Below are 27,974 nucleotides of genomic sequence, written 5' to 3'. Positions count from 1 at the left end.
CCCTTCAGTTCCACTAGGAAAGGTAGCTTTAAGCAGTGGAGTGTGGGAAAACAAAAGCCCTGGCGTGCCAGGGCCTGGCACAGCTCCGCTCACGTACACCCACAGTCCTGCCAGCACAGCACAGCTCAACACGACACAGCACAGCACAGCTCAACACGACACAGCACAGCACAGCTCAACACGACACAGCACAGCTCGGCTCAGCTCAACACAGCACAGGACAGGACAGAGAGCACAGCAGAGCTCAACGCAGCACAGCACAGGACAGGACAGAGAGCACAGCACAGCACAGGACAGAGAGCACAGCACAGCACAGGACAGGACAGAGAGCACAGCACAGCACAGGACAGGACAGAGAGCACAGCACAGGACAGGACAGAGAGCACAGCACAGGACAGGACAGCACAGCTCAGCTCAACACAGCACAGCACAGGACAGCACAGCTCAGCTCAACACAGCACAGCACAGCTCAGCTCAACACAGCACAGCACAGGACAGCACAGCTCAGCTCAACACAGCACAGCACAGGATAGAGAGCACAGCACAGCTCAACACAGCTCAGCACAGCACAGGATAGAGAGCACAGCACAGCTCAACACAGCTCAGCACAGCACAGGATAGAGAGCACAGCACAGCTCAACACAGCTCAGCACAGCACAGGATAGAGAGCACAGCACAGCTCAGCTCAGCATACGACAGGACAGAGCACAGCTCAGCTCAGCACAGCACAGCTCAACATAGCAAGCACAGCTCAACACAGATCAATACAGCACAGGACAGGACAGGACAGAGAGCACAGCACAGCTCAAAACAGCACAGCACAGCTCAACACAGCTCAGCACAGCACAGGATAGAGAGCACAGCACAGCTCAAAACAGCACAGCACAGCTCAACACAGCTCAGCACAGCACAGGATAGAGAGCACAGCACAGCTCAGCACAGCACAAGACAGGACAGAGAGCACAGCAGAGCTCAACACAGCACAGCTCAGCTCAGCATACGACAGGACAGAGCACAGCTCAGCTCAGCACAGCACAGCTCAACACAGCAAGCACAGCTCAACACAGATCAATACAGCACAGGACAGGACAGGACAGAGAGCACAGCACAGCTCAACACAGCACAAGACAGGACAGAGAGCACAGCAGAGCTCAACACAGCACAAGACAGGACAGAGAGCACAGCAGAGCTCAACACAGCACAGCTCAGCTCAGCATACAACAGGACAGAGAGCACAGCACAGCTCAGCACAGCTCAACAGAGCAAGCACAGCACAGAGAGCACTCCTGCGATTCGTTATAATCTTTCCACAAGGAGCAGTTTGCATTTGTAGAGGGAGCAAAGAGAAGGAAAATATAAGCCTGCCCCAAGGAGGAGATGCAGGTAGTCTGTTGAGATTTTCTAAGCAGCCAAAGGGAATTAGTTGCCCAAGTGCTGCTGAAATTTAATATCATTTTGGTATTTCATGATCTGATATGCCTTTCAGAATTTTTGCCAAAATTTGAATAAAATCTCCTCTTTTGAATGTTGGATCTCAGCATCATAAATGACTTCAAATGAAGGGAAGTCATATAAGTAAGAAGTTGCAAATGAGGCCTAAACTTCAAATCCAGTCTTGGGGGGGGGGGGGGGGTCCTTCTTTTATATATTCTAAAGACATCTATTTCAACAGATCCTTTATCAAAAAGTTGAAATGGAAATGTTGTTCTATCCTCCAATGGGAATAAATTATTTTTAAGTATTTCTGTTGAATATTATTATTTTTACCTCTAGAAAATATCCCAAATCCAACTAGATGAATGAGTTCCACTTGGTGATCAGAGCACCCCAAAGGTTTTTATAATAACTAGGAAATTCAGTGATTAACTTCCAATAACTGAGTAACTGGGTTCAAGAAATCACTACATGAGAAGACAACAAATACTTCTGATCTTTCATGTAAAATAAGTTTCATTAAAAGAAAAGTGAGGGATTTGGATTAAAAAGAAAACCAACACTGATGGACCAAAATGCCATTTGTGGCTTTCAGTAATAGAAAACAATACCCAGGATCTGTATTTCCACCTATAAGCCTATTCAAAAAGACTTGTCCTGTTATTTCATTACAGTTTAAATATGCCTGTATTTCAGAATATTCTGTATTGAAATATTTGTATGAGGTCCTCATGAAAGACCTGTTTTCCAAACACTGCACAAGTACAAGACCAAGAAAACCTTCTTTTCTATTTTTTTTTTTTTTGGGGGGGGGGGGGGGATAATGTCTGAGGATATCTACCAGCAGATATTTTACACATGACAACTTTAATTCAAGTTCCTGCTCACCACCAGTGTGCCAATGAAATCATCAAGCAAGTCCTCAGTTCTGACAGACACATAATTAATGCCATAGTTCAGCGCAGTTTTGGGCGTTTTCTTGTTTATTCACTGAGGCCATATTACCATTGGGTCACATTTTGATAACCATATTTTACTAGAGAAGCAAGAGCAGCAGCTGGCCTCTGTAAGTGAGGGAACACAGCTCAGAAAATGGGAATAAGCTGCTCTTCAGGGATGCCACAAAGCAGCTGCATTTACATGCTAACTAAATGGAGTAAATAAAAAGTATATGTAATAAGCTACTCACCTTTCTATTTTAAAAGAAACCTCAAAATATTTAAAATGCAGGAACTATAAACTAAGTCCCTTGGAAGGACCTGTGAGATTACGTGCTCCTTTCCAGTCACTTAGCCAGTTATGACTCAATCAGAACAAAATTAGAAATGTGACCCAGATGTACCACACTGTAGGACCCTAAAAAACATCAAGTGCCCTAACTGGCTTTTGTTCAGGTTGAGCAAGAAACATTAGTTAAGCAATACAGCTCAACTGCTGTTGCAGTTTTTTTTTTTAAAAAGTGCTGTAACTCCAATGAGCTTTGTGAGATTTGAGCATTTACTTGTCAATTCAGTTGACACGAGAGGTTTGGAGGAGAGCCAGCAACTTTTCAACTATTGATTAAGTCAGCAAAAACGTAAATAGTGAAAACTGCTGTTTTCTTTTGAGATGTCAAGACCACAGGCTTTTCATGAATAATCTCTAATATGCTGCAGCAAGCAATTAGGACATGAACAGCATGGACTGTATCATTGGGCATGCACATTACTGTATGAAAGCAATTCTAAACTTAACCTATTCACATGCCAACATTGTTTTTTAAGTTCATCTCACAGTTGAACAACTTCTTTTCCAGCTAAAGAAATATAGTACCTTTTAAAATGAAATTAAAGAAATCATGCATAAATTAAGATTTACTATAAAAATGACCATATAATGTTTTTCTAATCTATTTATGACCTGATGAGACACACCTTTAACATTCCCTGGGAAAAGCAATAAAAAGAAGAAAATTCTGTGGGTTTGGCAGTATACTTAAAAAATTCAAAACACTTTCAGATTCTAGAATCATTGGAGGTTTCTCTAATTCAAATATTCAATAGTCAGTAGAAGCAGCAAGCATTTGCCTAAGAATACTTAATTAAACATAATTTGATGGACTTGGAAAAATTCCAGCGTGGTAATTAAAATGAATTGTTAATTCTGCTGGTTTAGACTAGGAAACAGACTGGAGTTCTTCAGTATGTTCTGGGCAGAGTGATACTGTTTTGTCAATCCTATGAGACCTCTGAAGAAATTGCAAGGGACTCAGAACAGTCTGTACAATAACAGTGGGAACAACAAGGGATACAGCTTCTCCCTTTGGCTACTACAGGTGTATCTTACTCATGCTTGCTTACCCAAGGCCCCAGTCTTAAGCATTCCCAGACACAAACCCTTCCAGCCAGTGGGAAAGCATCACCAGATGAGTGAAATTGCTCTGTGCCATGAAATAAGATATAGGAATGCAGTTGAGAAGCCAGAAGATGTGACAAGGGAAAGGAGATGCCCTCATAGCCAGCAGAGAAAAGAACACTACATATGTCTTTATAAATGGCCTGTCACAGAAATATGTGCATCCATTTTCTAATCCTTGTGCTCAAGGATTTAATACAGTCTGTTTAAGATTGTGCAATCAGACTCAAATTCATCAGAACATTAGCAAGGATTCTAAATCACAGAAAGATTAAGTAATGGGGCAGAAAAGCAAAATATATGAAAATGTAGAGGATTATTTGAGGATGTACAGGACAGCATTTTAAGGGGGGAAAAAGTGGTTAAATCAATAACGACAGAAACGAGCATAGAAGACTTCAACCAGCACTGCTGATTTACAGCAGCAGGGGCAGGAACAGCAACCTAGAAAACCCCAAGGGCTAAATGCAAACGTTTTGTTCTGTTTATTAATTCAACTGATTAACTCTGCATCTTTTATCACTAAAATTTCTACAATCTGCTGAACTGGCTGCCTTTGAAGCAAAACATCTGAAGAACTGGCATATGTTTGTGTATAAGGCATAGCATGAGAACACAGCAATCTATCTTCAGATTTTGTCAATGTTTCTCTCCTAAGTGTATCATCTAAATCTGACACTTAATTTTGTAATTCAAAAGGTTTCATCTATCTTTGGATGTCTGTCTTTTGAATTTTCACAATGTGCAACTTGCAATGAAATTTAAAAAGATTTAATCCACTCAGGAAAGTTCTAAGCATCATTTCAGAAAGGCTGGCAAAAACATCTGCCCATGGTCTATAAAGAAAACAGAGTCTTAAACTTTACAAAACCAGAAACTGCTGAGGAAAATTCAAATGCCTTTGAGAAACCTAATGGCGTATTCCCACTTCAGTGCTTTGAACTCTGATCACCTTTTTTCAAATAAGCCCCTAGAAGTACAAGAGGTCTACAGAATAGGAATGAAAATTATTTGAAACATAGAAAACATAAACTTATAAAAAGATAATTTTAAAAATTGAAATTCGTTCTACTTGGAGAATATACTATTAAGAAGTCAAAGTAATTTAACATAGAGAAGCAGTTCAGTCAAGACCTCTCACAAAAGCCTGAAGTAACATCTGCATGTTCACAGAGAACTCACTGTTCTAACACTCTGAAAAGCAGTGAGACATTTCCAAATAGGGAAGCCATGCAAAAGCATTAACAAGATCAAACATCAAAAAAGAAAGGAAGAAAGGGTAGGCTGCTAGGGGGGGTTAGGGCTGCAGGCAGAGCCGTGGCAGACCTATGGGCCTCCACAAGAAAGTTTAACAAGATCAAGCAAGGAGCATCATTCCTGGACACTGTGTAATACACAGAGGATCTGCACTTTGCAGCAAAGCATCTGGAATGGCACTGGCAAAATGACACCAGATTAAACAGAAAATATATATATATCTACACATATATAGATGTATATTCCATGTCTGTGGCCATAATTAATACCACATGACTGGGGAACAATAATGTCCAGTTTCCCAAAAGGATGATTCTGTTTCATGTACATTATACCCTGTGAAAAAGGCTGTAATGGTCCCCTAGAAAAAAATCTGTGGAGAAAAAAAAAAAAAAAAAACAAAAAACAAGCCAAAGAAATCAACCCACCAAACACGGCAGTACAATAAGTGTTCCAGGCATTTTGCTGCTGTACAAGCCTTTGCTCATTTCCCACAGGAGCAGCAAATGACACTGCTAAAAAATATTATATTTATCATGAATTAATTTCTCAAATATTTCAAAAGAAAAGTATTCAAAATTAAAGACATGTTAGGATTTTGTGCCTATGGAGTATGCTTATTCCACAAAGTGCAGCTAACATGTTGAATTTTACATTCTATCTTTATGTCTGCATGCCTTCAATAACATTTCACAGCTTAGCAGACACAAAAGATAATTTATGGGAGATCTCATTTCTCAACATAGCTCTGGAATAACTAAAAGACAGCTCCAAAAATCAATTCAAGTTTCACTAACCAGTATTTCAGAGAGTCTGAATTGTCTCATCCCTCTGCAGCCCATACAGGGAAGCAGGTACCGGTCAAACTCCTCCCTAAACCTTTCCTTGGTCTGTGCATATTAGGAATGGCCAGCACTGCTCAATCAACAATTCTTTCTTTTACAAAGGCAAATAAAGAGTAAAAGTGGAAAACAGTAGAGAAAAACCTGAGGATTTCCTTTACTACTCATTGGCCAAAGTCCCTTTACCAGTAGGAGGGATGACACATTTTGAGCAAAGTAAGTAAAATCCGTTGTCCTTTCCATGCTCATTGTGGAATAAAGCAAGGGAAAGTATGGCAAGAGCTGCAGTTTAGAGTTGGTTTTTGTAGCTATGATCACAGAGCAGACTGTAAGGAAAGACACAGCTCAGCACCTCCTGTTCTCCTGCCTCAAGAGCAGATTGGAGATACACAGCTCCCCTGTCTTGTATGACAGCTACAGCAATCAGGGAGTCTTTGCACAGAAGAAAAGAGAAGAGAAAGTGAAGTTCGAAGAGAGGACAGAGGGTGAACACCTGGGTGTAACCAAAACACACAACACAAAAAAGGATCTTAGCAATCCAGTTGCTTGCAATTTCACTACAGCATAATTCTACAGACATCAGGAACATGATTTAAAGTAAAATACAAACTATCATTCTACTTCTTTGAATTTTTAAAATCATAATTTATTCCACTTACAAAGAAGGAGCAATGTTATTTGTTGCTGCTGTTAATTTTGTTCTCTCTAGCAAGTCTACAGCATTGCTTAAGTATGCAGGAAAATTAAAAGAAATCAGACCTTTTGTTATCTAGGCATTTATGGTCATTCCTACTAATGCATGTTGCACCATATGTGTCCACAGATATTTACAGAGGAACAGAAAGACAAGCTCCAGCCTCCTGTGGTGCCAGCTATCCAATTAAAATAAAAACTACAGAAGTGATTAAAAGAAAATGAGCAAGACAAAGGAAAAAAGTAGAAGTAGGGGTGGTTTATATCACAGAAGTCAGTTCCTTTGTAAGGAACAATATGTGTTTGTTTTTCCACTCTATTAATTTCAAGTAATTGCTTTAAAACTTTCAATTTTTAAGACATTTTTAAATATTTATTTTCCTTAGAATATCTGCAGGAGGTTCTGTGAAAAGCCTATGTTCCAAAAAGGGTTTCAGTCACAAATACTGTGATTGCTTGTACGGTTTTCAGATCAACAAAAGATTATTTGTAAATAGTTCAGACTTGGAGGATAGCATGAAGATCTCCAATACAGAAAGGCAGCTAAGAAAAAATGGTTTACTGACTACAGCAAAAGTCAGTGCCTGCCATCCTGTTGATTTCATGGGAGACTGGGACAGGTAATTAGCACAGAGAGCCAAAAGGCAAGCAGAAATGAGAAGGTACACAGGGACAAAGACAGAAACAAGCTTATACAGTGTGGAAAGGAACAACCAGCTAGAGTCAAAATTTGGAAAGCTTAGTAAAAAGAGCAGTGGATGAAGCAGTCACGTAATTCAAAGGTGGGAGAGATTGTATCTCTGCAACGGTACTTTGCAAAGGTTGTAGAGACTAATGCCTAAAAGAAAATAACCCAAGGGAAGAGGCTGCAGTAGCTTATGCGAGACATGAGAAACTTCACAAATTATTATGAAATAATTCTGAAAAGGAATTTAGAATTTAGAGAAGTGAGAATGATACATAACTAGAAACTTCCCAAAGATATAAAACTCTACTTTCCCATCATCATCATGTGCTCCCAATGGCTTTCCTTTTTTAAACACAACAGCAATTCAAAATCATCTCTGGAAAAAAAAAAACAGTTGAGAAGCTGGACAGAGGGAAGAGTCAAAAATGGCACTAGGATTACATGACTGTGACAATAGTGTAACAAACTCACTGCCACCAATAAGGGCAGGGCAGGGCAGGGCAGGGCAGGGCAGGGCAGGGAAGGGAAGGGAGCTAACACTGAACATTAGCATGGGAGATCCAGAAAATGTCATAAAATGATTTACAGGTATAATACCAAGCAGAACTGGAAGATGTCAAATTTTTGGAGTTATTTGTGGGACACCAAATGGTAGTTGAAATAAAAAGACTCCTTGAAGCCACAAAGAGCAGAACAGGGAAGTGCAACGTGACAATGGCCAAGGAAGAAATTCACAGAACAATTGATTAAAAGAAGGAAAAAAATAGTTCTTAGGTGTAGGAAGTAGAGAGCCATTAATCACCTTTTTGTGAATATTGTGAGTGGACAGAAACCATGGAAACCAAAGAAGTGGAAGAGGAAACTGAGGCAACACAGGAACTGAGAGGAAAATACAAAAAAATAAAATACAAGAAAAATTGACATAAAGGGAGAAGCACAAGGATGACAGATGATGTGCTGTACTGTAGGTGTTACATATGAGCAGTCCACAACTGAAACAAGTGCAATTCCTTGTATACAACATTGACAAAGAAATTTGATTTGACCTGTAACAGTTCTCTCCCGCTTCGGAACATTTCTATTTAGTAGCAATAAAAATCTCTATGAATCCTAAACACAATTCTAATTGTGCTTATAAATGGTAGTTTCACAAGTATGCATATTACAATAACACAAATTAGAGATAAATTAAACCTTAATTATATCTAGCAAGTTTTATGTCCTAATTAAAAATGGTATTCTAACAATAAAAATTACTTACCACCTGAATTAGCCCTGCCACAATTGTCTAGTCTTCCTAAACATTCTTTGTGTGCTCCAGCTCCACACTTAGAACATAAATAGCCTTGATAAAATGTTCCCCTGTAAAATAAAAATAGATAGTGATACATTAGACAAATTCCACACATAAAGGACATAAGAGACATGGTGGAAGGTATTAGAAGTCATTTGTTGTTCTGCATAATGATAGTCCTCCTTAAAGGGTTGAGAAAAAGTGACAACTGACAAACAAGCAGCTCATCTGCTTTCTGTCACTACTAGCCATTGAAAAATCACAGCTAGACAGTTCTTTCAGACTACTAGTAGAATAACATCTTTTTCAATGTAATCCAAAGCTACTTTGGAATAGGACACTTGAAATTGTACCATTATGCACCTATCCTACTACAGAGCCACACTTCACTTCATCTCAGTGGGAAGTTGCTTAGGCACCATGACAAACAGGATCCAGTTCAAGAGAGTTTTAAGTTTGAATGTATATTTTTTTAAGTATTAAGTAGTTTTGAGGCTATATGTCAAATATTCTTGACTTAAAATCTGTTCATTTTTAAAAAAACATTTATCATGGACGCTTCAGGAAATATTCGGAGCTGCTAATTCCTTTAAATGTCTCTGTCCCAGAAGGTGGTACTTGGGAATATCCAGCTGGTGGCCCATGGAGAACCAGGCAGCATCCTGGGTGCTGTGTCCTGAATGCACAACAGCTGCCCCTCAGCAACAGCAGTTGGTGCAGACCCAGACCCAGTAACTCTCAACTACACTGCTCCAAAGTCACAAATTAGCCCTCCTGACTTTTAAGTTTAAAAGGTCTGCATCACTGTTCATAGTCACTTAGACCTTATTCCATTGAGGGGGGAAAAGAAAACAACAACAACAACTACAACAACAAAAAAATCCCTGAAAATCCAAGTCAGTCTGACTAGTCAGGAAAAGCATTGCTAAAGGAAGAAAAAAATGTATGACAAGGAGGAACACACCTGATGTTCATTTATTCCATGCCTGTGCTTAACAAAGGCATTGCCCACCCTCAAATGCCCTTTTGCTAAAATACTGTGGGGCTTCACTTTTCAGGATATCAACACGCAACATAGAATCATAGAAAGGTTTGGGTTGGAAGGGACTTTAAAGATTATCCAAACTCTCTGCCATGGAGGGGGACACCTTTCAAAGCCCCATCCATCCTTGCAGGGACAGGGCTGAGGGAGACCACCACCCAAAATACTTTTACAGTACCTCAGAAGCATCTGACAGACTTTGCAAGATGTCACCCGACTGAAGGTATGCATTTTGAACTCATGAAAGCTCGTATCTGCATAGTCTGGCCGGATGTTTGACCTAAAAACAAAATTTGAAAATATGCATGTAATGAAATCTAGAACATAAGTCAACACTCATAGCAGGAAATCCTAATCCGTGAACAACTAGCTTTATTTAGACTTTAATGTTTTTCACTGACAAGAACCAGAAGTATGGACTTTACCAAACACCTTGAAATGAAATTTGAATTATGGTATTATGCAGACTTCTTAAATATACCCTATAACTACCTTAGCTGTCACAATAAATGGTAAATGAAACATCTGTTTTTTATTCTTTTTTGAGTAACTAGGTTCATTCTGCCTGAGAAGTGCCATATTTGAAAACACTGGCAGCAAATTTAGGACAGTTATGTCATAACTATGCAGCAATATACTGAATAACCTGAGTCTTTCAAAACAATTAGAAAATATTCACCAGGGTTTGGTTAGCCTTGTTAAAATGTGTTGCACAGTGCCCATAGCTGTAGATGCACACAGTAAATTTAACAAAATAAAACGTCACTGTTCACACTGCCAAGATACCAAGACTCTACTAGCTGACTTATTTCCAAAGATCAGATTTATGTACAAAGCACTGGTCCCTTACTGTACTTGTGTTTTGTTTATCTTCTCTACTGATCCCTTTTAGAAGCAGGAATATAATTTAAATGTGACCCACTCAGCATTTGTTGTACCAGTGACTGTTTTCAGATTTAAATTTTATTAAGTAATCTATTCAATTTTTTCTGTCATCTGCCCCATTTCCAATACTGAATGGGAGAACAGACATCTTCAATGTATTTCTTTTTTTTTTTAATTCAGTAAGATGCCCAAACTAGTTAAACACTGTCAAAATCAGTAATGCTGAAATGCTAGGTATATAACCTAATATTAATCTAGACTGTATCAGAAAAGAAAAAAATATATATAGTAAGGGTTAATGAATTTTTTACTACTATTTATATTACAATGCTTAGGACTCCATAAATTTATGGTAATTTTCTATCAAAAACATAGCAAGGCATGATGCATAGGAATTAAAATAGGAAAAAAATCATGAGGGCCAGAATGCAAGAATCTACAGTACTCAAAAGAAAAGGCAGAAGCTTTTTCTGACATAGAAAGATCATATATTCAAAGAATCTGTTTAAGTACCCAGTGTCAGAAAGGTCAATCTTCAAATCCACCTGCTGAAAATGAATATGCTGAAAATGAAACTGTACTCAAAAAGCAAAAGGAATTTTGCTTTTATGCCTCAGAATAACCTTACAATTAAAACAAGTAATGTTTTAACCACCTTGCTTGTGTCTCTCTCTGCTCTAACATGCAAAATGTCAATCCCACAACTTCTGCTGACTGAAACAGGGGTGCATACTACCACAGCAGCAAGGTACATTAGCAGGATAAAATTCATCTCAAAGTGAACTTTTTAAACCAGGAGAAAAAGAATTATTATTTTGGGCTGTTAACTAGCTCCAGTCTGTATTTCATAGCATGTCTGCCAGAGGGCTGCCAAAAATTCTTATGCTACACTCCAAGCAATCCTAAAAAATCTCTAGAACAAGTTGCAGAACTTCACTCCCAATGAAAATTCATTTTTACTGACCATTTTGTTCAGACCAGGACATCTTGCAGAACTATCTTCAAAGGATAAGCCAAAACTAAAGACTCATGAGATTGAAAGCCTATCAAATTAAAGCTAACAACCTTACCATTTTTCAAGAACAAACCAAAGAAAAAATTCATTCATTTAATTATAACACAATCAATCTTCAAAAATAATAAACATAAGTGGATCAAAAGAAAAAAAATATTACAACCTCACACAGACAGGAGTTTAACACATGGATGTGACTACACAACTTTCTTCCACATGTAAAAATTCTCTTTCGCTCTTCTCTCAGGCTATCTTACACAAAGATTGACGTGCATGAACTACTCAAAATATACCTCCTATTAACAGAACAAGGATGATACACTGTATTTATTCTTCTTTATATTAAAAGCATTATTCGAAAAGAACAGCGCAAAGTAAGAAATTGTATGTTACTCTGGAGACAGTGCTGTAAAGTGAAGCATGATATAGAAAGATAATTAGTGATACAACAAAACCCAGAAAAATAAAATCCATGTGTGCTGTCCAGTGCAAATGTAGAGGTAGAATAAGGAAAGCTTTGTAGAAGAACATTTAGTGCAGCGCTACTGTGGGCAGGAAAACTCTTGCACATTCTGCTACCAGATCAGTAACACTGCATTACAGCAAATCCAATTCTGTAGTCTCATCACACATCACATCAGACAAGCCTGAGATGATGCACTACAGCAGTATGTATGGAGCAGCAAGCCTTTAAATGTAAAGTCAGAAACTTGATGAATCTAGGGGTTTGATATTTTAATTTTCAATATATTAATTTTCCAAAATTAAATACAACACAAAAAACCCCAACTTGATTAATATGCGATAGTTTCCAACTAGAGATTCAGCATAACTCATCTGTGACTAAGCCCAAATATCACAAGGACTATAGGATTTTTTTTCCACAAAACCCTTCAAACTGAATATCGCATGCTATGTTTTGAGTTTTCAAATACAGCAAATAAAGCTGAAAATGCAAAATAGTCGTGACATAGCTTACAACTTTTCAGAGCCATGTCCAACCATGAAGAAGATCTTTTGGTTACAGCATGGAAGCCTTACACTGATGCCCTCGGAAGAGACAGCAGAGCTCTCATGACACAGTAAAGAGAACATTTCATCCTTCTCAAATCTTCTTCTCTCTTCTACTTCCCAACTTGTAGGCATATTGCAAGACAGAAAAAAACTGAATTATTCTGTCAACCTTAATTTTGAGCCTAACGCTATTTTCCTGTTTAGAAGGATTTCTTGTTGGAGACAAAAAAGAAAAAAAGAAACCCGAACATGATTGTTAGCAAAATTCAAATATATTGAAGCAATTAACAACATTTTTTTTGGGTCTTACACTGGGTTCCTTCACCATCACAGTGGGACAGCCAAGCCCTCCTGCAGACTCTTCAGTTCCTCCTACCACAACCACTGCTATTATGGGGTGCTCCAGGCAGCAAAAGATATGTATTTTCTATTTCTGCTGTCAAACAAGCTTGATGAGTGACCAGAGCAGGAAGTCACTCATACACCAAAAATACTTAATCTGAAGTAAATCGTGACAGTGAACATGTTCCTCATTTTATTGTAAAACTCTTATTTTTATGAGCAACAGCAATGTGGGGAGGAGAAAGTAGTTTCCCTTTGTCTCTTCTGGATTTTTCCCCAGGCAGTTTTAACTTCCCCACTCTAGCAGCGACAAAATGTCAATGTGAATCTGTTATTAGGAGAATTTTTCCAATTCTCTCCTCAATTCAGCAGCAGAGGTTTTATGAGGGACAACCACAAATGCCCCCTCCTGCACAGTGCTGGAACCCCATAACCAGATTTACTCCAGTCACTACTGCAACGTCCTTGGGCTGCCCCTGAGCCTTCCAAGCAAAGCTTTCTCTTTCCAATTTACTTACAGAATATCAGTCCCACTGGGACCAATTCAGTGCTACACCACCAGCCCAGAGACCTGCATATCTCACAAGTCTCTGTCACTTGGACACACAGTTCTTGTCTCTGCATGAGCAACGGGAGCCACAGTTCCAGGGACAGAATGACCATCTTCTTCAGTCAGTCCTCCATCTCTCCTTTTATCTTTAAAGTTTTGAAAGTTCAGTGTAGAAAAGAGTTACCCAGGTATCTTATTCAATTGTCCTTCATATCACCAACCTTTGGAGGACTCCTTGTGCATATGAAATATTTCCCTTCTAAAAATATTCTTCCCACACTTGCAGTGCCACTTCTTTCTACAGACTTATTCTTTTTAGAAGAGTGAATTGATCACAGGCCAATCTCATCCCACCCACATAATGCAACACCTTTATAAATGGTGTCAGGAAGTGTCACGTTATCAACCATCCCCCACAAGCTTCTGCAGACAAAATCCATTCCAGTAATCATCTTTGTGTAGATTAATGGCACAGCTGACCACAGAGTAATGATATGGATAGCCCAAAACTGTCTTGTCAGACAAGATGTCTAGGTGCTTATTCCTATGCCTATAGAATAAGGAATAAATTCTCTTGACTGTCCTACCTCAAAAAACCAAAGATAATTGTTCATATAAAAAAAATAAAAGTTTGAACTACAATTTTCTCACACTAGTGGCTGGGATAAGACATCAAAAACTTAAAACTCATGCTTAACCTTCAAAACACAAACATGTCACAATCAAAAGACTAACATTTAAGTAAAAAAAAAAAAAAACAGTGAACCTTAACAATCTTGACATATCCAACTGTGTAAACTCTAAGTTCTATGCCCTATTTTACTAATCTGAACTTTGATTATCTTTGACCTAAATTGTTGCCAAGGTGTATATGCAATGAAGTGCACGTCATTAATATCAAGCAACTTAGATAAGATTTGTTACTGCAATTTCCTTACTTAATCAAAGCCATATTCTGATGAGAAGGCATTTAAATCAGAATGTGTCTGAGGAGCAGTAGAATACCACAGGCATTTGGCTCTCTTATAGCAACAAGTTAGGGTTTTATCAGCATTCTTACATTCATACTTGTTTCCTACAAGGAAAACTATACAGAGTACCTTCCACAACAGGTTGGAATAAACAAATAAATTACATAATCTTTGGAGGGGTAGGCACAAATACATTTTGTCTTATTGTCAGTTAAACTTCCTCTACAAAGGTTGGGCTTACAAAATAAAATGCACAAGGAAAACTACTAAACATTCAACCACAAAACTCAGTATTTTCTACAAAATATGTAATTACTACAGATGTTTCCCAAGAGAATAAATAAAAGGCTGAGAGATAGCTTATTATACAGCCCCTTCCTCCCATTTTCCCAAATGGAAAATAAATATATTAAAATCCTATTAATCCCATTAAGTCTTCATTTCCAGAAAGGATGTATTTCTAAATCTATAAAATATTTAAAAGTCTTATAGTCTCATTTTATAAATTCCTTTATACTGAGTATATCTTTCCTTGAATGTTTAACACTTCAGATATTTCAGTATTAGACTTGGAGACCACAAACTATTGTCTCACATTTGTCTTGCATGAACATACTACTGAAAGCTTACTGGCTGCCAAATCTAACAGAAATATAATGAAGGGATAAAATGAAACGTTGTGTTTGTTAGATTAATGAAATCCTACAGCAAGTTTAAATATTAAATAGGAAATTAATAAAATGCAAACCACAGGGCCTTTAGTAAAAAAGAGTGCACAAAACAGAAAAAGTGGCATTATGAAAACGCAAAGAGTAGAAGCAAATAGAACATGGAGTCTCTGGTTCCCGGTTAAGGATGTCAATCTCAGCACAAAAACAAGCAGCAAGAAGGAACAAGAAGCTATTCAGCAGTAGAGACCACTGCAAATCTACCATCTTATGGCTTCACCTCCAGCAAGGAGTTAAAGCAAGGACATTTCAGAACACAGCACAAAGGAAAATTCTTTTTTCTTTTATAATAAATCGTTTTACTGTTACATTTAATGCTACCAATTAGAAACTGTAGTTTAAACAATCTGCAAGGTCCAGTGCTGTCCTCCACTAGTGACCAGTTCTCTCTTGCTGTATTTTGAGGGCCATTTCTTGTAATTGCTTCCCTGGCATCTTTTCAATACCAGCTTGACTTCAGCAATTAAGACCTATACAGATTTCCCCCCTCCCTGGGTCTAGGCCACTGAAAAGGTGTTGCTTAAACCCACTACAAACAATTCAATTAATGTTGAAAAATTGCTGCTCTGGAGGACTTAATTAAAAACTCAACTTCTCTTTCCCAAGCTTCAAGTATTTTTAAACTAGATTTGTTTTTCTTCTAAAACGGGCAAGGAAAATGTATTACAGGAGGGGAAAAAAAATCCTCTGAAAAAGTTTGATATTCCTCGGATATATGCACACGAGAAGCACATCCATGTATGCATGAAGCACGTCGCAGCATGTACAGGAAAACAAGGAATGACCGTTTCACACAGAGAGAAATGCAAAAGTAACCCTTTGCAAACAGATCAAGAAAGTTCCTTTCAAAAGTGAATTGGCTGCTAAACAAAAGGGTATCAGCAAGAGCAGATGCTGAGCCAGACACCCTTGGGTAGATCACTGCTGTGAAATACAGAGGAAGCAAAGGCCTTGTAAACACTGACTGAATCAAGTCATTCTCAAAAGACTGATGACAAACCTCTCAGGTATCACTTGGGCCCAGAGATGCTCCTCTGGTCTGCCACAGCTCAGTGGCACTGGCATCTTGGAGAGAAGAGGAGCCTTCTCTTCCCCCAGCAGCAACCCCACAGTAGTTTTCTGAGTAACATGAAACAGCAGCAATTTCTTGGGTTGGGAACAGGCTGTCGAGCAGTCATGGGCTCTGCAAAACATTACAGTGAGACAGCTGCCCAGCTGCCCTTTGGGGTTCAGAGGTCTCCCCAAAAGGGAAAAAAACACGCTAGGAAGTTCTAATGATACTTCTTATTTTTGGGTTTGACTTCTTTTCACAGAAATACTATTTAGGTCAAGTCTCAAAAGATTATTTTCCCACCTTAGTCTCTTCAAGAAAAGCAATCCTGTCACAAGAAATTATGCAGAGTCCAGTTGTATGTACATGCTTGAAAAATGTCCATCATTTTGGAAATGCATTATATTTGAAACTGAATAGCCATTTCACTTGACTAAAACTTGGCTTAAGAGGTTAATGCATGTATGCCCACCTGTGAGCCCAGAGGCATAACAAATAAGGAGATGCATGAAGTACCAGATAAAGAGTCTGCAGTGAATTGCAATTGTTTTAAGTATCAAAAGAAGAAATACCACAGGGAGCTCAAATAAAACTCCATACCTTGAACTTTCCTCAACTCTCAACCTCATGTTAGACCTTTGCATTTCAGAGCTGATGTTATTCTGCACTCCATGTTATGCTTATAATAATTTAAAATGTTCCATACAGAGCTGTTCAGAATTATGGACACCCTGAGCACGAACTGCTGAAGATTATTTTCAAGCATATGTGACATGAAAACTTATGATGCACTGATGCAGTATAGCTTGTAAAGAAAATGGCACAGGTTAATACCTCTGCATACTGAAAATTTTCATTCTAGATTTACTTATTGTATAAATAATTAGCACCACTGCAGAAAATACACCAGTAAACCAAGATCTAATATAAGTATTTCTAATACATTAGATGTTAATAGAAATTATTTATGGAGAAATCCTAAGTTAAATTCCTAGTTTGTACCAAAGTGACGTCCTGTCAAAATTTTAAGCACCTTAAAATTTAGCCATGACAATTGGTACTAAGCATGTCAGAAAATTTTGGAAAACTTTGCCACCTGGACAGTAAAAAAAAAAAAAAAAAAAAAAAAAAAAAAAACCCACAGGGCTAAAAGCTCTCAGCCAAACTTCATATGAAGAATTTCATACAAAGTTGGTCCCAAGACATGTTTGCCCTCACTCTCTGCTGTGACATGCAGCAGACTCACCCTTAAGATCCCAGTCCCCACAAACAGAGCCAGCCTTACATTTGCACCATGCTTACTTTTCCCTCAAAGCATCTCAGCTCTGTGCAACTATCACCATTTCAACTGGTCACAACATGCTGTCATCTAAAAGAAAGGCATTTGTGCAATAACAAAGTAAGGGGGCAGAGAGAAAGCCACAAATAAGTAATTTACAAATAAGTAAAATACAAATAAGTATTCCTTTTTGAATCTTTACAAGAATTTTGTTATTTACAAAAACTAAATAAATAAATAAATAAATAAATAAGGCATTCCTAAGGGATACTCTCACTAGAGGTGAGCAATACCATTTTACACAAAGGATGATTTGCAGCTTCTTTTTTACTTACTCTTCTCAGGAGCTATGCTGATTACTTACAGCTAATTCATTTTCTCTGTTCCAGCTCGGCTGTTATATTTCAGAATCATCTTTGAAAATGCTATTTACTGAAGTAATCAATCAATCAATTCTCCATATGCTAATACTCAAACATTCTGGTTTGTCACATCAAAGAGTCTTCATCAAGAAGCCATGTTGTAAAATTAAATTAACCATATCACAAGTAAATTGTGCTTTTGATCAAGAACACACAACTTCTAAGAATTTGCTAGGAAATTTGCTTATTTGATCATATGATGAGTGGCTTTTTTGAGATCAAGGAAATTATCTTGTTAACTTTTTGGAAACATACTGCATTGTTTCAAACAAGAAAATGGCTTTCCTTTTTCTTTATCAGTCTACTTCCCCAAAAAGCATGGGAGATGAACTGCTTTGAGCTAATCTATTCCTGTATAACATTTTTGAACACTACCTGATAGGAACAAAGCTCTGCCCCACATCAGTATTTGCAAATCAAAAGCATCCAGACTTCACATACTTTTATATTCACTGGCTGAATCTTATCTGTGAAACTTCTAACTCTAGCAAATCCAAATTTACCAAGTTGCTTGTATTGATAAGATGTAAATCTTATCAATAAGATAATCTTAAAATTTAAATACGATATATTTACACCCAACTGAAGAGAAGTCTGTGTTTTGGAGTCAAAAACTGAAAATACAGGATTTATACAGCCATTAACTTGTAAATTATTGGAGGAACACCTATATGTGCTACCAGGTAGCATTGGTTTACAGGGAGAAGCTACAACATCTATTCTTATAACCAGAGTATCAAGACAAACATGTAATGCAGCATTCTGTATTTTAACACTAAAAAACTCCTTGCACAAAGAAAGCACTAATATTAAGATGGTGGTTCTTTATTTTTATGATGTAGTGTCACTGCAAATTTATTTTCCTGAATTTTAAGAAGCACTAATTTTCATAGCAATATTCCTCAGATACTACAAGGTAAGTTGTAAAAGCTTAAGGATTGGGATATTTTTGGGTTTTGTGAACTGGAAGACATAATACCAAAGTATATTTATCATCTTCTGATGTTTACCCACTGTTTTCATAAATCCTGGTTTGCCTTCACATTTTGCACTGTCCTTACATTCTGCTCTTAATCATATCTAGCATCTTCACACGGTTCTTGCTGTGTCTGGAATAATCTAAAGAAATTTTATAACTATAAATATGTTGTGAATGATTGCTTATAACCCTGAAAAACATTTGATTAAAACCAACAGGAGTCACAGAAGAACAGGCAAGAATTCTTCTTTAACAGACATGAACTTGGCATTCATTTTTGCAGCATTGCAATACTTAGACTGATGAAAAAATCCCAGGCAGACATGTTTGTTTATTGCTTTAGTAACCTGTGTAAGGTTGGTACAAGTGAAACAACTCTGCAGGTTATTTGAAAAATGCAGCAGATATCTTAAGGCTTTTAAGGTGCCCTGATAAGAAAGCTTTAATTTAATATGTCAGTGTTCAATATGTCAGAGCTCAAATATTCTCTCAGAAGAAAGCTTAATGCACATGCATTATTAATGTACTATCTGAGGGAACAGATCTATTTGAGTGGAATCTGACCAATGTCATTAGTCGCAGAGTGCAAAGCAAATTTGGAAATACAAATGATAATAGGTAAGAGGACACTTTTCACTTACCTTGTGTTTTGTATGAGTTTTCTTTAAAATTTAGAAAACCAGTGAGCTCTGGTTGCAATTTATGTAGTTTCCCTAATCTAAATTGTGCACACAGCTACTGGGTTTGATAATCAATGAATCTCAGGATTATTTCCTCACTATCAGATGATATGTTCTGTGTCCCTTGAGTTGCAAGGTGTGAATTTATGTTGAACTGAAGCAGCAATTTTTCAAAAACATGCTCGACTCTACCTGAGCTGCTGCACAAACTCTCTAGTGACCCAAAACCAAATACAGTGCAATTAAAACTAAAACCACTATTTTTAAGGACTGTACAGCTTTCATGTCTGAAATCTTTTATTTAGGTATTTAAAAGAAAAATCAGATTGATTAACTCCATACAATTAATGCATACCATTATCACTATAATGATCATGTTTCCCACTAATTTTTCAGGCATTACTAATTAGACATCACATTAATATTGCTATTTCGGCTACGCCAAAGCAGAAACTACAATCATAGTACTTCAGAAGGTGAAATTTTAAATATTCCTCTACCTTCAAGATGCTTTCATAAATTTTTCAGTTTGTGAAAGGCAATAGTTGCGTAAAGCCTAATTAAAAGGTGTGTTACAACACTGTTGCAAGAGACTCTACAGTATTGTTTGTGTGTGTCCTGAAATCCAGATTTCAAGGAAAGCTGACACAGCCCTGAGCAACCGAAGCCTTGCAGAAGACTGAAGCCAAAAATCTCCACGCACCTTTTCCAACCTAAATTCTTCTTTAAATTGCATTTATGTGTAAGATGTTTTTCTATAATCAAGTCAAGTTTGCTGACGGTCATTTTTTACAGTGGATTACAAAACCCAGTTGAGAAAGGCTTAATTAAATTAGGAAACTGGACAACAAAGACAAAATAAATTCAGCACAAACCAGCATAAGATATTACGTGTCACATTACACTAATGGATTCAAATATTGTCAGTGGGAAAATATAATCTGCAGCCCTTCATGGGAAAGATCTCTGCTGTTGTGGCAAGGAGAACACACACCTGGTTTCATGCTCTACTGCGATCAAGAAACAAACTACACACAAAGTATTTAGTGCATGGAAGGCAGTGTTCAGTGTCAGCATGAGACAGATGTAGCATCAACAGATTTTCTTTCACTATTATTCTATCATCTCATGAGAAAATAGAAGAATTAAATTCTTCCCAACAATTATGAGAAAAGCAGTTGCCCTATAATAAGAAATTAAGTCTTGTAATTAGTCAGCCAAGTAGTAAAAGAACTGAGGTACATACATAGAATATGTACATATGCATATAATAAAGGAGGGACACTTCAAGGAGTATTTTCTTTTTATAAAGAATTGCTAGCCTACGTTCATTGACACAAATATTAGTCAACTATTTTTAAAAGTAAGCATTTTTAAAGCCAAAAAACATGTGTAAAAGAGCTTTCTAGGTAAAAAATCCCTAGAAAGGATTTTCCCATCTTTGAGCTCTAGCTGAATAACATGAAAGTAGTACATATTTTTTCTGATTCTTCCAGCGTTTTCAACAGGGGAGGAAAGAAATCAGACAAGATGTGCTACTAGAAAATACAAAAAAAAATGTGTCTCACACAATCAGTTTTTGAGGCTTGAAATGGCTAGTTACAGCAAATAAACCATGCACTTTATCACATTGCTGACAAACTTTCATTTAATACATAATGTCTCTAATTTGGCTGAATGGGAACAGTAATTTGGCTGTACACTTCTATCAAAATTATCCTGGTTATGGAATGACTTTGCATTTAAACCAATGCTATTTGACATGCTAGACCAAATTTAAGCATTCCGTGTCTGGTACAGTAAAGTCATTGCAGCAGTGTCTTTGAAAAGATGCTTATTCACCCTTGCAGCTAAAGGCTCATCCACTGCTATGAACAGAGCTCCAAGAACAAAACAGCAACTGCTCAAATTGGCCACTGTCACAGTTGGGCACCTCATCTCTTCCAAGGCAATAAACAGGTTACACTCCCCCCAGGCATGCAGAACATCCCTTCACACCAGCCAGAGAAGAGGCCCAACAAGGCAGAATTCAGGCACTTGCAATGATGGCTCCTCTTAAAACATCCTCCAGTGGTTTCTGACAGACCGCCTTGTAAAAATTTCTCAAATCCACCATCTGAAGTTTCGACTTTAAGAGCTTGACTGCAATATTAACTATGCTGCCCCAGTGTCCTACTTCATTTTATTGGGATCTAGAAAACCCAGTACTCCAAAAGAAGCAGCAATTTTGGGTTGTACACAGTAAGATTTTTGGGGAGGTATGAGAAATTAGGCAGCTTCAACTGTGGCTATTACTGTGTCTAGGTCAACAGCTTCAAACTCAGCACAGTCAGAACACAGCATTGTTGTATGATGATGTGCTGTATGAAGAGACTTCAAGAGAAAAACAAATTCTGGTGTTTGGTATTACATATTTTCTAAATAAAGCTATAGTCTCAGGAAAACAACAAATACATACTGTAGGAACAGAACTGACATAAATAAAAAACAATAAATAAATAAAATAAGTAATTAAAATAATTTACTCAGTTTTCTACGACTGGTAATCCAGCATTTCCAACTTCTCTCAAAACAAAACTCACCACACACTACAGTAACCAAGCTGGCTAAGAGGTAAAATATTTTCACAGGTTTGTGAGAAATTTACTAGTCTGAAAAGTAAGTCTGCAAATAGCACTGGGGTTTTATCTAGCCTTCCTTTAGGGATTTTCCATACCAAGTATGCCTAATGTATTCCCGCCCTCTGCACCTAAAACAAGTCCAGCCAGCAAAGCAGTGTTCTCCTCTATTTCATATTTCATCAATAACATAAGCTTCCCATATCTGGAGACAAATTCTCATCTCAACAACACCAGCAATTCAACAAGAGGTGCTTTTCAGCAAATAAGCTATCATCACTGTTTCATACACCAGTATAAACATCTAAGTTCCCCCGCTCAAAAAAAAAAGTAATTACAGCCTTGCTGAAATAATTATGCTTCTTAGACTGTTCTAGTAGCAACAAGGTTAATTCTTACTTTAAAAATAATGCGATCCTAGTTTATTCTCTTATTATGTTCTTAGATTAACACTTGCACAAACCTGACTTCAACACACTACTATCCCAAAGCATTGAAATTTCTGTCTGGAACTCAGTAAACAACATCATTTCTGATAATCAAAACCCAAAGTTATTCACCCCTTCAACTGTGCTGGGATTGCAGTCTTGTAAAATTTTTAAGTAATGAGAATTATTTTGCCCATGGAAGCAGTAATTATAATTGAACGCAATGAATAAGACCATAATTTCAATCACAGCTACTTTTCAGAGCAGAAAAGTTAATCTACACAGTAGACAATGAGAACCCTGAAAACAACAAATCAAACCAAACAGCAACCATTCAACACATTTGGCTTAGTTTATTCCCAGATACAAACTCATGTGTCTCAACATCCATTAGAATGTCATTATTGCTGTATGCACCAAGGTATGTTTTGGGAGAGATGCTGAGGGAAACACACAGTGAAGGCAAACCCACGTATCAGAGATGGGGATAAGCAATGAAAACTTCAGAAAGGATAAAGCAACAATGCCACTGCATCATGTTGCACCTCAGCCCTGATCCTGCTGCTCCAGCCCCAGTGCCTTAACCACACAGGAAGAGGTTAAACTCGAGGTATGGCTTTACAAGGACAAACATCCTTGCAAAACACCACCACCCATTTTCAAAGCTCATCTGCCAGAGGGGAAAGGATGGCACGTGGACTCCTCAACCATTGAGGAGTTGTGCCTGCTCTGCTCACACAGGCAAGCAGCAGCAGTAACCCCTGTGACAGCTGAGCAGTGCTGGCTGGTGCCCAGCGCTGCACTCACACAGCAACACCAGGAGGGGCAGGGGAAAATGGTCCTGCACACAAACATAGAATGGCTGGGAAGAAGTGAGAGAAAAATCACAGTGCTCTCTTCCTAGCTTCTTCCTGACTTCTGGCATGTTTGGTTTTTTTTGAGCACTGGGCCAGGATGCCTGAAGAGCAATGAAGAGTCACAATGCTGAAGTTGATAATCTGAGTCCCTCACTTCGCACACTTGTGTTAAGTAAATATAATTACGATATTACACAGGGAGAGCAGAGGGACAGAAAGAGGCACACATGCAAATAAATGCTTCCTTCCATCCCCAATTATGCACCCAGAAATTTTTGCCAAAACACAATTTTTATCATTTTTGCCTTCAATAAAAATCAGCAAGATGGGAAACCTAGTAAACAGGCTTTATTATATCTGTCCAGCTCAGATTCTCCTTCCATATATTTCCATTAAATCATTAACACTCTTCATACTGAAGTCTTTTAAAAGCATGTATAGTTTATAAGGAAGCTTCACTCAAATCAGCTCACAATAGCCTTTTTCCTGAATCCACACCCCTTTACAACCACATCCGAACCCACCACTGCTAAAGCTGTCTGTCTTCACTGGGAGCCTCTCACTCCCCCTTACACATTTTCTGTCCATAAAGCAAGCATCACCTGTCATCCAATTCCCTTGTGCATGCTTAAAATTTAATCACAATACCCAAGGTGTCAATAATCATGTTTGTCTTTCTGACAAGAATCAGAAATGGAAATAAAGTTCATGCTGCATAACAATAATGTAATCTGCAGTGCTGCAGCTGCACAAGTTACTTTTCAAGAAGTCTAAAGCAACCTCCTCTCACTTTAAAGCATACAAAAGAAATCAGCCTTTTGTAACTAAATGTAATATGCCAAGCAACTTGATTCAGCTACCAACTAATAAACTAGATAAAAGCCACTAGGAAAAATGCCAGGATCCCCTCCCAAAACACCAGCATCACCTCTCAGAAACATACTTCAATTAGTCAAAATTAAAAAGGGCCGTGAAAAATGTAACTATACTGATAGATATTTACTGTTAATATAATTAGTATTTCCCCGTGGTTTCTTAAGACAGCATTACTAAAACAGTTTTAGCAGCAAGATTGGAAAATACTTCATAGCCTAGAGTGCCCTCTTCCTTTTACAAGAGGAATTTCAGGGAAATACTTTTGATGAAGATGTCAAACAGTTGTTTCTCAGAATGTCAAATAAAATAAATAACTAGACTGCATTAAAACATGCAAAAAAGTTCAGTATAATTTAAGCAAAATCCTTACATGAGTGATGAATGTGATTCTACCTTAATAAAAATATACTTACAGAGCCATCTGAAATTGTTCAAGCCATTTTTTCTTTAAGTCTTTAGTTTTGCAATAAACTTCTAAACCATTTTCACCTTGGATATGAATGAGGTAGAAGCCATACGACCACTGCATAAGAAGATTGGTAACACAGAAGTCATCAGTTATGAAGAAAGGAAAGGGGAAAAAAAATTTTAAAATAACAAAGCATTTGTATATTCTTTGTTTCCAAATTTTGGAAACAGTAAGACCACTTTATTGTGTTCCCTTAGAATGACTTAATCAAACATTTTAATTATCTCAAAATAAACAAACCTGAACTTTCTAAATATTACTCTATCTTATATTTAAAACAAAAAAGATCTTAAAGAAATTGTATTTACATTTTAAACTCCCACAAAACTCTTCAAATTCTTGCTAAAAATAAACACTTTATGTGAATTAGCAACAAATATTTACCTTCTTATTTTCTTTATCAGTAGTGGGGTTATTTGTAATTTTGTATTTCTGAAGATCTATTATTTCCTTCATTTCATAATTATCCCCTCTCCGTTTGCAAACAATGACAGCTAGATCAAACAAGAATATATGCCTATGAAAATACAATACAGAGATAGTTAAAGACACTCCAAAAAGCTAACACCAAAAAGTCTTATTTTTGCCAGCAAGACTTAAAATTTTGAAGGTGAAGAACTAAACTACTGGCTAATAAAACAACCAACACTGAGAGTACTTCTGCTTAAGAAGGGCTCCTTGTAAGGGACTTAGTGATCTTAGGTGACAATGTAATAACTAGTTTTCCATTCATCACTTTGCACATTCACTTGGTCAATGGTACACAGGCTCTGTGAATGCCCAGTGGAATGGAAAGCCCCCAGGAATCAGTGAGCTGACCTCAAACCTATAGAGTTACTTTACAGGTTCTCAACAATGAGCACAAGTTATGCCATCACCTGTCTTGCCTTGCACGCTTGTCTAATGTAGTTATCCTTATTTCTCCATCACCTTGAGGTCTCCCATACTGTAAGAGGGAATGGTTCTGAAAGAGAAGTAAAATGCATGATTCCACACAGCAACAGGGTGAAGATAACAACACATTCAAATCTTAGACCACTCACTCCTTTTATCCCAAAAAAGGACTTTTCAGACCAGGAAATAACATCTTTTCTTCACTGCTATCTAAACTAAATATCATAAAGAATCAGTCCATTCTATTTTTATCTTCAAATGGGAAAAGTTTTCCCATTACAAAAACATCTGAGAGTCACTGTACACATACAAACCTTTAAGTATGCAAATATATTTTACTACTGACACCCAGAATAGCAAGATTTATGTACTTTAATATGCATGTCATTCTAAACCAAGCAAAGCATACTTATACTTAAATATTATCAAGAATATTATAAACTCCTGTGAAATGAGGAAAAAATACATCTATCAATATTTTGGATTAAGAGTGATTTTTAAATTGTAAATTATAAAAACACTTACCAAATTCTCTATTGACAGTTGAAACTGTCTAATTTCCCGAAGTGTTTCGTTATCTCTCTTTACTTCATTTACATATTGAGCCAAGTCCTAGAGTATCAACAGCAAAAGGAAGGAAAAGAGTAACTTTTCTATAACAGACTGCTTTAATACATTATTTTGACAAGTTCATTTCCAATTTTATCATTGTCTTATCTACATATTTAGTAATTTCTTTTGAAATTCTCTTTAACAATCAAGTATTACCAATATGTATGCCTAAATAAAGAAGGAAAAAAGGGTCTGCATATCTTCAATAATAATTACAACACTCTTCATGATATCTATTGGAACATGAATTTAGTATCAAGAAAGAGGGAAACAAGTAATAACTACTAAAAAGAGCTGATTTTTTTCTGAATTTCCTCAGTATTCTATTTTTAAGGTTAAAGATGGAAACATAATTTATGCAGCTCACTACTGAAAAAGCAGTCAACATCCAACAGCAGAGGAAAATAGGAGGGAAATAGAGAACATAGCAGAAAACATACATAAGGCAGCTCAAAAGCAGAATGTAAGGTGTAAACTAATCATAAACCTAGGTGCTTATTAGACAAGAAAAAGCTATGGCCCCAGTAGTGGGATCTTGCTCTTACTGTTGCATAGCAGAGAGAAGCCATTACACAGCAGATTTTAAAAGGGGCTTTTGAAGGGATATACTACCTGAAGTCACAGGGTGAGATCATTATTGTGCCCTTTTTCAGAACATGGACTGTACACATTTCACTAAAGCCTTTAAAATGCTCTGAAGATGCTTGAGTAATAGTGACAATTTGCTGGGGCTTCTCTGTTTATGGCTAGAGATGAGGAGTGAGCAGAAGAGGTAATTGGTAGGGTCAGGAATGCTGAGAGCAGCAGTTGGAAAAGGCATTCTGATCTTCCTAACTTGCTTTTACAGTATCCCTTCAATATGGTCACAAATTTGGCGGGTGGGAGGAAAAAGCATCTTCTCCCTAAGATGTTTTTAATCAGAATCTATGAATAGCTGCAGTCATTATGCTAGCTTCCCAAATGGATCTGTGCAGAATACATTCAAGTCAGTCTTAAAAGACTTAGCTTAGAAATTAAATAACCTCCTTTCTTGCTGCCAAAAGAAATCCAACAGCATAATCCTTCCAAAAATTTTCTTTCCTGGGGGGCAGTACCACTTTGCTAGCAGTTTTTCCAAATCTATTTTCTTTTTGTCTCTTGGTGAGAGACACCAGGGTTTTTAGAAGCAAAACACCAGTGCTACACTGTAATTTTTACTACAACGGCAGTGACTACAGTAAATCAGAATGGGAACAATGCTGAAGCCTTAAGGAGACATGCTCAGACTTCAGGGGTTTGTGGGTTGGGAGGGGATGGGGGTGAGGTTTTGTAGTATTTTATTTGGTTACATCCTACCAGCCAGCACATATCTGCCACAGCCACTCTGGCAAGAGATTTCTTTGATTTTTACATCCAACAGACACCAACAATGAAGAAAACCAGCAAATTGGAAAGCAAAAGCAGCAGTAAATATAAAACAATAGTTATTTTCTGAGCCAATTAGCAGCAACCAGGATGCATGGCCTGCCACTAGATGGATGAACATTGTGACATCTCTTTTCAGGCCCATCTCTGAGGGAAATTATCATGGTTCCCATCCCTCTATGTTCACTGCACAAAAGCGGGTAACAAAAGAGAGAACAAAAAATCTCATTTGTGAGCTGGTTTGCATTCAAGGCAG

The 27,974-nt window shown here is 37.4% G+C and overlaps 1 protein-coding gene across 2 annotated transcripts in view; it reads right to left on the bottom strand.

The window, feature by feature from the left end:
- Positions 1 to 27,974, bottom strand: part of VAV3 (vav guanine nucleotide exchange factor 3) — a 150,297-nt gene that overhangs the window by 53,962 nt on the left and 68,361 nt on the right. For both annotated transcript variants that reach the window (XM_062497230.1, XM_062497231.1), the window contains exons 12-17: positions 26,228 to 26,314; positions 25,687 to 25,772; positions 25,193 to 25,325; positions 24,753 to 24,862; positions 9,823 to 9,924; positions 8,570 to 8,670 (exon numbers count right to left, since the gene is read on the bottom strand). In XM_062497230.1, coding sequence (XP_062353214.1) covers positions 8,570 to 8,670; positions 9,823 to 9,924; positions 24,753 to 24,862; positions 25,193 to 25,325; positions 25,687 to 25,772; positions 26,228 to 26,314 — 619 coding nt within the window. The remainder of the gene's footprint in view (positions 1 to 8,569; positions 8,671 to 9,822; positions 9,925 to 24,752; positions 24,863 to 25,192; positions 25,326 to 25,686; positions 25,773 to 26,227; positions 26,315 to 27,974) is intronic.

The sequence above is a fragment of the Cinclus cinclus genome, chromosome 8 (genome assembly GCF_963662255.1).
Source record: "Cinclus cinclus chromosome 8, bCinCin1.1, whole genome shotgun sequence".
Classification (NCBI taxonomy): Eukaryota; Metazoa; Chordata; class Aves; order Passeriformes; family Cinclidae; genus Cinclus; species Cinclus cinclus.
This window is presented reverse-complemented; position numbering and strand designations above follow the sequence as displayed.